Here is a 15,146-nt window from a genome sequence, read left to right as displayed (position 1 = left end):
TTAAAAAATATTTTCATAAAATATTTCTCGCGAACACATAACGTACGTCTGCATTTATAAATTATTTTTTAATTCGTATAATTTAAAATATATAAATACATAACTGTCCGACTGATTGATAATCGGAAATAAATAACAGTAATTAAAGTACGAATATCAATATCTATCAACAAGTATATATATATCATGTTAATTTATTTAAAAGAAACGAGTACTAATTGTAAGTGTTTCAAAGACGAAGCTATGTAAAAATAACGAAGGCTAGGTGCTAAATTATGTAATCGTCTCCTATTTAGGCTACTAGTTTTTGGAAATACAAGAACATGAGGTTATTAGCTTTCACTGACTGCGCTGTGACTCCGGCAGGATAATGTAAGTGTTGTTTGTTACATCAGTGACGCGTGAGCAGCAGTTTAATCACGCAAGCGCACCGGAAAGTATATCGGCAGCATCACAACATAAGTGAGAGTTCGTAACCATAACAGCTAATTCCCTTACGTTACTGGTTTGCAGTATCACTATGTTTAGTGTGAATTTTTTATATATAGAAAACAAGTAATATGTGTACAGTATAATGTTTTCGTATTATTAAATATTCCCAGTACTACTGACTTATCCGCCAGGACGGTAATAGGAGAGCCCCGTTATTTGTCCCGTATCGCCTTTTTCAATGGCGTTTCTGATTCGACACGACGCATACTCTATTTGTAACAATGGAACTTGTTTCGGGGTCATATACGTAGTGCTTGAGTATTACTGTTTAATGCATTTATGTCAGGAGTTGACAGGTTAATGACCGAGGACTCATTACATATTTGACTGATGATCTCAATCAATACTGATTGAAAAAATTGTAACGTCCGAAGAAAATAGCATTTTCATTTTTTATTTCTTTCAATGTATATTTTTGATATTATAAGATACTATAACTTAAATGTATGATATATACAAAGTTGATGATTCACTAATTGAATTAACACTACATTAACGAAATAATTACTTCATTAAAATTTACGATCGTACGCTGATTTTATAGTAACGAAATGTTAAGCTTAGTTAAATTTATATCACATAATTTACTGTTTAAAATTATTCAATATTAAGAATAAAAATACTTATAAAATATGCAATTTAGTACATATTTCTGGGTAAGTTTAGGCGCAGGTTCAGTATAAGACTGATATTGTTTCGCGTGTTCTACCTTCTGCTCTTAAAGTGTAAGCAATATGAACTCTTTGTCAACGTTTGTTCAGCGTAAGGTCTGTAATATTTTACATTATTTACCAATTTATAAAAAAAATCTTATGCAACAATTATATTAAAAAATCTAAAAATATTTAAGATAATTTATAATTTAATCGCACATCATGTTTGTATTCAACGTAAAATTATGTATTATCATTAAATAATTTTGAAATAACTGGTATGTATTGTTTTACTTATTCACTGTATTACTGCTAGAACCGTCCGTCCCAAATAAGGCAATTTAGAACTCCTAGACTACGAAATTAGTATCCGAATCACGTATCTTCTGACGACGCGCGTCGGCCGCCACCGTTACCGACATTTAGTAATTGTCTTTACAGAGAATGCGCCCGCGCCGCCCTAGACGAAGTCAATGTCCCGTATAATTAGCGTTCAAGACCACATCAGCAATGAAGAATTACACCGTGACCTGGATTTTAACATCGCTACGTCATATGTTGATGTGATCATTAAAGGAGTTCTGACGAGAGCAAATTAATTAAGTTGATTGTAACTTGTATTCGATGTGCAAATGTATCTATTTAGGTACAGTATCAAACTGTAAATGTCCCACGGCTGGGCTAAGGCGTCCTCTCTGAGAAAAAGATTTGGCTAATTCCACCACACTGCTCTAATACAGTTTGGTGGATACACATATGGTAGAATTTCGTTGAAATTAGACACTTGCAGGTTTTCCTTCACCGCCAAGCACGAGATGAATTATAAACACAAATTAAGCACGTAGAGACTCAGTGGTGCTTGCATGGGTTTGAACCTGCATTCATCGGTCATGATGCCCTTGCACTAACCTAACCAGGTTGCTACCATCAACTTATTACATATTTTAGAGCAAAACAGAAATATTTAGTATTTTTATGTTTCCGTTTGTAGCCAGTTTACATTTCTAATACGTATAAGCATTGGTGACCTTTCACCCTATTTGACGGCCCATTTGCCAGTCTGCCAAACTATTATCAATAAAATAAAACAACTTATTCAATTTTATTTGAACTTGTACAATTCTACTATTAAATCCTTATTATATTATATATCCTTATGTAAGGTTTATGTACAGTTTCTTGAGTGTAATGCCCTTCCAACCACCATTTTGTACGATGATGTAATAAAGTTTGTATCTCCTACAAGACTACTGATAAACTTGGAATGAGTTTTTTTTAAATAATAAGTTGAGTTTCTACTCTATCAAGAGATTAAGTTTTGACTATTAATATCATTTGATAATACTACGTGATTTTCTAGTTCAGACCTGAATTCGGTCTCTAATCTATCTTCGTGCTAATAAAATAGGAAATCTGATTAGATTCAGTTTTTTTAATCACAAAGTTTTTTCAGTAGCAGTCAGGAAGCTAAAAAGTGTCTCCGATAGGACATAAAGTCAGTGGGCATGAACCTGTGCTTTTTCTGTAAGAAGAAACTTGAAACTCACCGCAGAAGATGAACGCGAAACGTCATATGAATAGCCCGTACTGGTAGGTATCACCACTCATCAGATATTCTTCCGCCAAACAACAGTACTTAGTACTGTTGTATTGCAGTTGGAAGGCTGATTGAGCTAGTGTAACCAGGGACAAGGGACATAATATTTTAGTTCTCAAGGTTGGTGGCGTATTGGTGATATAAGGAATGGTTAATATTTCTTGTCAATTTAGCCGAGTGAGTGAATTTGTGTGATTTAAATTTGCAACGTCTACTTGTATAAAATAATTTACGTTACGTTACTTTACGTTACTGTACGTTTGAATAAAATAATTTCCTTAAAATTATCTTCGCAGTTTGGTAAGTGAAGTTACACACTATGAGTCTTAGTAGTAATAACTGTGCAATAACATAAATAATGATTATTTTGCAACTGTTATTTTTCTCTGACTGAGACTAATACCTTGTTTCATTGTCATTTTAAATCGTGCAAAGTTCTTTGTTATTACATACTTTTGATATATTGTATTTGTTTCACATAGTTGGAAAAACGAAATATAAACAACAGTAAATATATATAAGTCGCAGACGCTATATATTTCTTTATCTGACACTTAAAAGAATGACACTATCGTCTTTAGTATACTTGGGTGAAGAGGATGGAGCGGCGAGCGAATAAAATAAATACAGATTTATAACGTCCTTCCAAACACTGATATTTCAATTTCGTGTCACATAAATTCATTTAAACAGAGAAGTGAATGATGATTATTATACAGTACAAGCGCAGTCTGGTAGTTCGAAGTGTGTACACTCCTATGCCTCAGAAAGACGCAAGGCGTTGGCCCTGCGGCTGAACTCTTTCTTCTGTATTCGAATTTTCCTTTACGTCCAGAGTATACTGTATTTGCGCACACTTTTGTTCACTATAAAATTACAAAACAACAAGAACGTAAACATTTTTAGAATGAGTTTATTAGTTCCCGGGATCAATTCCTAAATACAAAAAAAAAAAAACAAATACTTTTATAATATCAGTATAGATTTGCATGACAAAGAGACACGTGGGCACTAAGATGAATTACCGCAGGAAACTTGCGGACAGTTATTTTAAAAACATTTATCATGGGATAATTAATTTTTTAGTTAGGATTATCTAGTACAATAATATAAAGCAAACATTCAAGTTTTATTCTTATAAAGTTTCACAAAACGGCACGACTGTATATCTTTGCATTCAACAAGCTCCAACTGACTTGAATATACAAATTTCCTATGTGAGTCATTTGATCTAAGAATGCAATTGTCTATGCTTATAGATAAATAAAATTTTCAAACGCCTTTTGAGTGAATCACGAAGTTATATTATGTGATATGGTTTTCTGATTGTGCTTGAATACGTGTCACTGTAATATATATCAATTTAAGATTTCTTATGGAATGTATGCTACCTCAGGTGTGCCACAGGGATTTAATTGGGGTCCGTCAATATTTTTAATATATATAGTTAGTAATCTTTAAAAAAAAGAAAGTGTGTTCAGATGCAGGATCAACCTATACGTGCAAACGTACTTTGGACTTTTACTTTTCTTGGTAGAAAATTCAATGACTTTTTACTCACGCGATTCGCATGATTCTGGATATGGATTCGGCATTAATAAATATTACCCCTCCTAGCATTACTAAAAGACTAATGAGGTGCTTAAACGAGTATAAATCTTCTAACTATTATTCATCGCGGTAAAACAAAACTTCACTGTGTGAAATGTTTGAAAGGCTGGATACAATTTAGCACTAAATACATACAAACTCATGTTTGTAATTAGTTTTTCCGAACAACTTCATAGTTGTCGGATAAAATGCCCCCTAATATCTAATTTAATAGATTCAAATGTTTTAAAGTAGCTTCTGTGTAATATTTGTATACTTATGAATTTTATCGCACTTATAACTTTAAAATATTTGTTTAATATATAATGGCCAGAATTTTTATTTCTTTGTTAAGATATCTGTCTTAATATACAGAGTAATCAGAAAATATTTCATAATACGTCACGGTTGTTTTGTTTATAATGTAGGTAGGCGGACGTGCAAATGGTAAGAGGTCACCACCGCCCATAGACATTGCCGCTATTAAAAAAATATAAAACATCGCCAATGCACCATCTATTTTAGGAACTAAGCTTTTATGTCACTGATGCCTGCAGTTACACTTTATTATCCTCCTAATTGAAACACAACAATACGAAGTATTGTTGTTTGGCAGTAGAATATCTGATGAGGGCGTGAAACCTTTCCAGACGGGCTTGTAAAATGCCCTACAACCAATTTATTAAAAATACCTTTTTAGGTAAAAAAATGCTTGAATACAAGTTTTGGTATAGTACCATCAACGTAAAATAGATGGCGTGATTCATAATTTTTACATACATAACCAAAAGAAGGCGTGCGAGCATTAGATTGTATAAACAGCAATAAATTAAACAATAATTTTATTTCTAAAAATATATTTATCAACATATATTTACTTAGGTAGGTACATGTGGTTATCTTATAATTTACAAAATTTTCTTTAAATATCACAAATAAAAATAGTTAATATGTCATACTATAGTTTTTTTGCTTTTGAATATATGTTAAGTTCAATAATAACATTGCTTTGATTAAAATTTAATATGTGACATATTACAGATTAAATTATAATCAAAGAATTTGTATACTTGTGAATTTGCCGATACCAATAAATAATCTTAAACAACTAGTATGTAAATTCATTGTTACTTCTTAATAACTAAGTCTAACTATATGATTTAAATTTGACAGGTCTAAAATATTTTTAGCCTTGTCAAAAACTGGTATTAAGGATTAAAAAAGATGGCTTAGTTTTAAGCCCTGTTATATTAATTCGAAAATGTAATAGCTTCGCGTTCGTTCGGTAATTTTAAATCCAACGGTCATGTTAAAACGGACACTATTACATTTTTTACAGTGATACTAAAAACTTATATAACTTTTAATAATGAATGTAAGTACAGAAGCCCAAACTCTTAGAGGCAAGCAAAGTACGAACGAAGTAAATAGTCTCTAAAACTCGCTAAAAAATATTAATTATAATTGTAATATTTACTGGATCGAATTTTTTAATATTGATTTACATATTTGTTTAATAATGTATAATAAATTATATATATTATACATAACCAAAACTTGTTCTTGGTATTACATTAACAAAACTTGTACAGGTTGCTTTCGATAAATCACAACTAGATGGCGCTACTAGTTATATATAAAATAGCGCGCAGACTCAGCATTGCTGCTATTCATAATTATCGAATTGTGTACGACGCATTTGTGCTACTGTTGTTTTTGCATGAATGTCATATTTATTATAACGAAGTATAACATGTTCTTAACAAGTAATCGTAAAACGTAGTACCTTAAATAAGAAGCTAATTAAATCTTAAATGTACCTAGCACTATTGACACATTTGTTAATTTAAAACTGGTAACAGTTCTAGTAAATACCTAACGTAGGTATGTATAAATACTTTTACAATTATTTTATTTACAAATAAACTTAAATTTAAACTAATTATAACAAATATTTATTGTACATTTCAGGATAAGACAATTATGAATTTTAATAAACTGCTTATTGCGAAGAGATATTTTTCATGCTATAAATTGTTTATTGAATATTTGCATACTACTTACATTTTTTAATCGAATATTATTGTAACTATTATAATAAAATGTTTATTATAATAATACGAAGTCCCATACCATTTAGATGGATTTATTTACTAAAATTTACAATTTGTGTCTTTTAATTACTAAATAATCGTTAAAGTAAAATTATATTTATAATGTGTACTTAAATATGAAAGAAATGAAGATTAAAATCATAGAAAACAAGGATTTCACTTAAAATAAAGACGAATATACATTACTATCACTTTTTTACTATTTTGTAATGATCACATGAGCTTTCGGCTTTGTTATATCAACTATTGCCCTCTATCGTCAGTGACGGTAAACGTTCCATTGCACGAAGAATTCGCCGATCTGTAAAGTAATATTGATATATTTTTTTATTAAATACTTATTAAATTTAGCAAATAAAAATAAAAATAACTATATATTTTTATATTAGACATAATATTCTATACATAAGTTTTGTTTTACCTCTTAGGTTCCTTAGACTTAATTGTGTCTGGTAGCAATAGTACAATGGCGCCACCTGCGGCGCTAAGAGCTGCTATCGTAACCATTGGTAAGTGTTCGTTCAACTTAGCCTGTGGAACAAAATAAAGATGATTTTAGCAACAAAAAAAAAACGGTATTCAAAAAAGTTTTCGAATAGATAAAAACTAGAGTTAAATTAAGTTCAACTAGAAGTAAATATTGGTCTCATTTTTTTTTTAAACTTTTTTAAATAACATTGTAGTGCAAGGTAAACGTTTGAGTAGCAATGAAATGTTTAGATATCGAAGAATTCTATAATTGTTCGATATTTAACACTCTATAGTGTTAGTAAGTGCCTATATAAATTCTATGACCTTACTTTAAACTGCCTTCTTACTACTAGTCGATATCAGAACAAATAGTATATATGCACTGTAGTAGCTAATTTAAATTTGAGAGCAGTATTCAAATATTAAAATTGAAATAAATGCCAATAAACTTACCAATTCCCATAAATAGGGAATGCAGATGAGTGCTAACCCTGATGATATTTGACTTGCGCCCACTCCCAGATTCCTTATAATTGTGGGATATAGTTCTGCTGTGAATATTGGCATCATGATATTTGTCGATGCTATTGCAAACTTCCCGAGCATGAGGCATGATATTATTATCCAATTATCCTCAAAGGATATAGAGAACACTTCACTCGCCACACAAGCAAGTCCACAAACCACCATAGAGACAAAAATTGGTATGCGTCTACCAGCTTTGAATAGTATTGGAATACTTAGAGCAATTGCAGGTATTTCTACAGCTGCGAGTATTATTGAAGTTATGTGCAAATTGCCCAAGTTAAATTTACCAATATTTAACAAAAGTCCGTAATATGCGATTGTCATAGAGAACCATATAATGAATAGGCAAAAGGTTCTCTTCAATAAATATCCTTTAAAAAGCATAAGTACACTCGGTTCTTCTGTCCTGATTTCAGATTTATTTAATGTAAGTAATTTGTCAATATCAGCTATATTGTCTTTCTTATTGAATTTTGATGCTTTTTCTAAAACCATTTTGGCTTCTTGCGTTCTACCTACGCTAAGTAACCATCTCGGAGATTCTGGCAAGACGAACCTGAAATAAAATAAACCGGTTATAAATTTGGATAGAAAAAACAAAGTTCTTATAATATATGTATATTTTATAAAATAGGTAGAGTGACTGACAAACGGGTCACCTGATGGTAAGTCACCACCAAAAAAAAAAGTCACCACCAACCATAGACATAGACACTGCAAGAAATATTGACCATTTCTTACATCACCAATGCGCCGCTAACTATGAACTAAGATGTCATGTACCTCGTGCCTGTAGTTTTACTGGCTCACTCACCCTTCAAATCGATAGTATCGAAGTATATATAGCAAGTAGGATTGATATAATCTACATTTATGTTTAGGTAGCTGGAGAGAAATATTTTAAAAGATGAAAGAAATATAATCTGCCTGTATATTAATTCCGCGCGCTCACAGAATAAAAATATATGTCGAGAGGCGTCGTGGAACACTCGGATGTAACGAAGTAGTTTTATAAAATAAATTCACAACATTTTAGAGGAATTAAACGACACGACGTAAAATTGTTATTAAAAATCCCATGTGAAGTCCAACGGAACATAAATTGAAACTGTATATATATAATACTGTTTATTATGTACTATCTTTATAGAAAGACAGAAAGAAAGAATAAACACAACACTTTTTACTTAAATATAAATACATAAAGTTATATTAGAGTATTCGACCATCTATCGGTTTTTTATAAGAGGCTTAGTCTTAATTACACGAATTTAAAAAATCAGTTAGATGATTTTGATCACACTATTGATGCGAGCAAACTATTATTTTATTTTCCCTGTTTAAAAACTGTTAATATTATTAATCACGTTCTTATAATATAACACATATTGCGCTATTTGCGTATATCTAATATCAAATATAGCAAAACTTAAAACTTAATATTGCATATAAAAAATATTTTTATTACCATAGTACAAGCAGGAAACATCCGGGTAAGGATAAAGCCAGTTGTAAATCTCTCCAATTAGGTAAGACCATTGATAGCAGCGATACAATTATATACGCTAAAGGCAGTGGGAAGAAATTGCAGACTCCAGCAATCGTCACCCATGCACCACCTACTAATTCAACAGAGAGCACAAAGGCCGCGTATACTACAGATACGGAGACGAGGCCCATCACGAGTCTCACCAAAACATATTGCAAGTACGACTGCATCAGTAGGGATACGATTGCTAATAAACTTTGAGCCAACATCATACCGATGAGTATTTTTTTACGGCCAAATCTGAAATAAAAAAATGAAAAAAATGTTATCTTATGTTACAAATATTTTTTTAAAGAGAATGACTTACAGTGCGCTTAGTATTATTTTTTTAATTGCGCAACTCGAACCTACAATCATCTATCATTATGCGATACCTCGTGAGTATCTCGTATGTATTAGATTTCGAGAAAGAAATTATAAGATAATTATATTAATTATTTTATTCTATTATTATATTAATAATCTAACTTTATATGCTTAATAAAAATGGATAATCATGAACAACATTTCTGTTTCTTTGAAAACAAGCGCTGGGCCAAAAACAGTCAGATTAAAAGTAATTTTAAATTGAAGTATTCAAATTAAATATTTTGTTTAAAGATGAACTTACTTATCTGATATCCATCCGCCTAAAACTCCTCCAATTCCAACTCCGATTAGAAACACAACTTCTGCTAAATTAGTTAGTGTTGCTCTATCACACACGAGATCCCATTCTGATATTATAGTATCCCCAACTTCTGATCGATCGTAGTCCCACTCATTGCATCTCACGAATGACTCTAAAATGGGAGCCGTATTGTTCATAATACTTTCTGCAGTAATCCCATCAGGCAGCACGCGTACTGAACATGCGTCGACCGGTTGGCTGTAGTTAATCCAATGTTCTAACGGCAAGCTTGATAAGTTTTCAGGTCTTCGACACCAAAATTTTGTAGCTTTAACCTGAAATAAATAGTAGAATTAATATAGAATTGTTATTTAGGCTCAAAACACTCTTTCTCTATTATGAATCTTTGGAATATAGTTAAAAATTTCTAATAATAACTTTAAAAAAAAAATTAGATATATAATTAAAACTTTACCGTAAACGTAGGTAGATATATGTGAAATGTACACGGGAAAGAGAACAGTGATAGGAGGAACGTCATCATCAGCTGCCAACGACCATAGTCGCCAATTATTAAGGATACCACGTCCTTCTGGCCGATATCTTCGTTGGAATCATGGTTCTTCTCTTTGCTTATTCCTTGACTGGGGATGACTGAAAATAAATAAAAAATACATTTTATTATCTACAGATTTATATTAAAAACGAAATATGAATTTCGTTATAATGAGACACCTGGATTATATATTGTCAGTCGTATATATAAAAGAGCAAAGTAAGTTAATTGTCTTAACAAAAATAAATATATAAAGTTATTAAGTTATGCAATGTCACGAACTCGTATAACAGAGTAGGTATGGCAATTGTAGTATAATATCCTAGTAATGTCACGAATTTAAAAAACGACACAAGTCTTAATAACTTTTGTAAATAAACAAGAATTTTTCATTACTACATAATTTGATATACCAGAATAAAACAGAAAAAGTGAACTAGGTCGGTTCAGTAAAAAAAAATATTGGATTTCTCTATCAGGACATCCTGATTAGTCGTTTTTATTGTGTCATTTAGGTAGGCAGACTGGCAAATGGGTCATTTGAAGATAAAAGGTCACCACTGCCTTCAATCACCATAATATCACCACTATAATATGTAACCGACCTTGGGAGTTAAGATGCTATGTCTTTGCGTCTGTGCTTACACTGGCTTATTAACGCTTTAAGCCGGAACACAACAAGTATATTTTATTAAGTATTACTGTTTGGTGGTAGATTAAAGTGTAATGTGGGCACAAATGACTGTTTGGCTCCAAGTTTTGTTTATTAGTTATCATAATATACAATGTGAGAGCATTTTATGTGAACCGGAAGGATTAAACACGTACTACAATAGTAATATCTGATATATATAGTTCTAAGCTAGTTCATGAGAAAGGTCTATAGCCTATTCCAATTGAAGAAGGACCAAACCTTCGATTTATGTAATAATATTTTAATAGCTCAGCTATATTGTGCACTACTAGAAGTTCTTGATTTATATATTTTTATTTATAATACAGCAATATTCCACTTAACTAGTTATATCCTTTAAAATTTTAATTCCAAAGTTCCAATAGTAGCTAAGTCAACTTTTAAATCGCCATTTTTTCGCAAATCCATAGTGAATATTAAGACTATTCAAGTTATCGGCCAATGATATCGCGTCAATTTGTTGTCAAATGTTGTTTAATTGTCTTTTATTCTTTGTGGTTGGAAAATAATTCTTATAAAAAATATTTGAAAATTCGTGCGACATATTAGCGTTTCCCTTAACTGTGAGTACGACTTTGTGGACACTAACGACCTTTGGGTCAAGATCCACGTGTTTTACTCACGGAGTTATCTCGATTCTCGTAAAGAGAACGCATAAGATAATATTGATTTTGACATTGGTTTAGTTGTAATTAATCGTCTAAAGGTTATTAATGCAATGACCATACAATATGTATTGTTTTTCTAAAAACAAGCAATCGTTATAATATCATAAATGTTCAGAGTATGAAATTGTATCTTCTTAAGTCAATTTCCGGGATATAATTACTGTAGAATATGTATTGTGATTTATTTTTATTTATAAACATTTATATTACGCTTTGTATTTTTGTATCATACATAATTATACATGTAACGATAGGTTTACGATTTTTACAGAACTTTATTTTATTTCAACAATGTTATCTGTGCACCCAAATATTTATTATAGAATTAATTAACCCAAAAACTATAATTTTTTTGCGCATTGTAATTATATAGTTATTTATATCTTTACATATTTCGGATGTTAATTATAAAACAATTAGCATTTTTTTTATAATATTTAAGGTCAAATTTATTTGTTATTAAAATGATTTGATTCATATAAACTATTCTTTGTCGTGTCACTGTCTATTTATAGCGACGCCTAATTAAGTGCAGTTATATAAAGTGCAATAAGACCTCTCAATTACCATTGTATCAAGTCATACAATTATAGCGAATCAGATCTAATCAATCGAAAGCGCTCAAAGATCTCAATGCGTTTGTTACGCCACACGCCAACTGAATAGTTCACGCAAACGTACGATATACATTAACAAAGAACTCGTGTGATGCCTTGGCAATGATCTTCAATATACTTAATGTCGACGAACTGCGACTGACTTTGTCGTACTTCGTCAACATTTTTCGTATAATACGTAATTAATTATTGCTTAATATTAACAATCATAACGACTCTTATTTCTTTTCTTAATTGATGGGGATAGCGAGTAAAAGTGAATGTATGTTTTTGAAATCTCTTATTTCCAATTCTTAGTACAAAATATTTAAATTATATATAATTTATAAATGACCTTTAAATAATGCATACTGTTATCGTTGTGTAACTGCCTTAAGGGACGCTATTCAATATTTTTTAAATCTCTTGAGATAGAATTGGCAACGGTTTAACCATAACCTACTTATACAAAATAAAGACGCCAGATATTCTTAAAGGAGTGTTTGCGAAATCGCAAGAAGAGGAATGAGGAATTATGATCGGCAGCTAAGAATATAAAAGTTTTGGTTCATCTCTTTTTTGACTGGAAATAGTTGAGTGTGCATAAAATAAAACCATAGAAAATATGGTAATACTGCAAAACGAATTTCTTGGAAACCGAATTACTACAATGATTCGTAAGATATATAAGATTCGTAATCGGTAAGGTTGAAATAGTTTTAAATGTATGTGTTATAACTTGACTTTTTGTTTGCCTTTTATTATGAGACCGATTTGCAAATGAAATTTAAATTTAAATGAATTAATTTAAAGAGTGAATTGTTTTATGAGACAGGTCGTAGATGAGATAGAAAAATGGATATATTCCTTATTAACTAGATTAATTTTATAGGTCACTTAATTTAGCAATCGCCTTGGTTTTTGAATTTTTAGATTTGGACAGGTAAATTGGTTGATTTAATATTTTAATTGAATGGTGGTAGATAACATAATACTATATCAATAACAGATAAATTTATAGGTAGCTAAATTGATTATTTTATGGTTGGTACACTCATTTGAGTCAAGTGAATAAACAGTTATGTAAGCAAGCCATACCCAAAAAAAAATTAATTTATACGACACAGTTCAAAGAAAGACCATAACATAATATATTAAAAATAGGTAAATATGTAAAGTAAATATAAATAATTGTATCAAAAGAAGCACCGGGTTAAGAAATGAGGACTCCGCGACGACTTAGAATCACGCAAGTAATTATTTTTCTTTATCTCGTTTCTTTATCAAGGCCATTTTATTATTCTGATCCAGATGGTATATTTTAATCTTTATTCCACATTAACCGATTGGCTCATGACCTATACAAGAATAAGGACATACAAGATTATAACAATGTCAGACAGATATATATGCCTTTGCAACACATTATATAATAACCATATAAAGAAATTCCAATACAATTGTTTTTCGATATTTCAAATGGATATATTATATCAACCGATATTGTTCATAGTTGTCCCAGAGGTTTCTAAAGATAATACTTCATATAAGAAACATAGAGTTTAATAATTGTATAATAAGAATAAGAATAAAATCTAAACAATAACAACTACGTATAACCCGATTTGTTTACGAGGAAGAAAACAGCTCGGTTGATTCTAGAGCATCATATAGAAGGCGTCACGTTATGAAACATTATTCTTCATCCTACGGACAGCGGGGTGCATTTGGGGCCAAGGTCAGGAAGCATATCGTTTACGTTATAAGTCGTATTAAGACAAACTTCTTAAAAATGGGTCAAATAATTTATAAAATTAAAAAGGATAATATTTGTAATAATTTCAAGACGTGTTTATGTCATTACATAATTAATTTTGAGCACAGTTCGTTTTGTCCTGCTTTTATTAAATGATTTGCACGTATTATATAAATTAAATAAGAAAATAATTACAAACATTTAGAATGACAGTGGTACCGTTGTCTATATGTATATACGTTTTAATCAAAGTTTGATTCGACAATGACCTGCTTTCTATCAGTTTAATATCAACACTACTAAATGTTGTGAAAAAATTGCTTAACACAGAGCAAGTTTAATTGTTATCTGTGGTAACAGTTTTAACTATACCGGACAGTTAAATATCACGGACATCGTTTAAATTAAATAAAAACATTTAATTTGCATTTGATATAGGCTAATTAATTTCCCTTGAAAAAGTTAAGAAAAACAATTACAATCTGTGAGCGTTCCGCTTCGTTCATCGTCAGTATACAAGTGTCATAACCCAACTGATGACCCGTTAAATTGGCTTTTACGGTGTCTACGCAGGCCGGAGATGTGTTAACAGAAATGGTCATTATATTATAGTGGTAAGACTATACCTTTTGAGTCATCTTAGCAGTAGTTGTTTGATTCATATGAAGTGTTGTGTGTAATAATTGTTATGATAACATTATGAACTTGTAAATATATATTTTTATTCAATTAGTATTTAAATTAAACAGAGGTAATTTTCTGTAAATGTTTTATTGTTGGGCTAATACCACTTGGAGCCAAAGTGGATTTGGCGTAAAAATACACATGTGACATGTTTTTGATAATTGCAGATGTTTCTCACAATGTTTTCTTTCATCACCGATACATACCTAGTTGGATAATTAATACACTTGGCTTTGCGTGAGATCGTCTGGATATACACCGCACATATTCTACCGCAAAACAATAATACTTAGTACATTTTAGTTCCTTTTTGAAGGGTGAGAGTTAATATAACTAACAGTTACTAGGGTTTAAATTGTTATACATTTAATGACGTCATATTTTGTTAATAAACATATTTAGATCAATCGGATGGTTGTTTTTGAATACGTACATCCCATAGCATACAATTTCGAATAATCCACAAACCAGTGACGTTGGTTTGCTTAACTACAGCGGATGTAAATAATTTAGTACTTAAAAACTTAGAAGGTCTTGTCAGAATTCGAATATGCGGCCTTCGAGTCGAAACAGTCTAGTTCTACGATT

General features: G+C 30.8%; 1 protein-coding gene across 2 annotated transcripts in view; it reads right to left on the bottom strand.

Moving 5' to 3' along the window:
• Positions 1-6,460: 6,460 nt before the first annotated feature.
• The window catches only part of LOC113402546 (organic cation transporter protein-like), a 62,195-nt gene continuing 53,509 nt past the window's right edge, over positions 6,461-15,146 (bottom strand). Inside the window, exons 2-7 of one of the 2 annotated variants that reach the window (XM_026642834.2) lie at positions 10,080-10,258; positions 9,605-9,939; positions 8,914-9,234; positions 7,371-8,001; positions 6,868-6,977; positions 6,461-6,747 (exon numbers count right to left, since the gene is read on the bottom strand). In XM_026642834.2, coding sequence (XP_026498619.2) covers positions 6,690-6,747; positions 6,868-6,977; positions 7,371-8,001; positions 8,914-9,234; positions 9,605-9,939; positions 10,080-10,258 — 1,634 coding nt within the window. In that variant the 3' untranslated portion in view covers positions 6,461-6,689. The remainder of the gene's footprint in view (positions 6,748-6,867; positions 6,978-7,370; positions 8,002-8,913; positions 9,235-9,604; positions 9,940-10,079; positions 10,259-15,146) is intronic. The other variant, XM_026642835.2, reaches the window with a different exon arrangement.

Source organism: Vanessa tameamea, chromosome 11, assembly GCF_037043105.1.
Source record: "Vanessa tameamea isolate UH-Manoa-2023 chromosome 11, ilVanTame1 primary haplotype, whole genome shotgun sequence".
NCBI classification, from domain to species: Eukaryota; Metazoa; Arthropoda; class Insecta; order Lepidoptera; family Nymphalidae; genus Vanessa; species Vanessa tameamea.
Note: the sequence above shows the minus strand (reverse complement) of the source record. Positions and strands in the feature narration are given on the sequence as shown.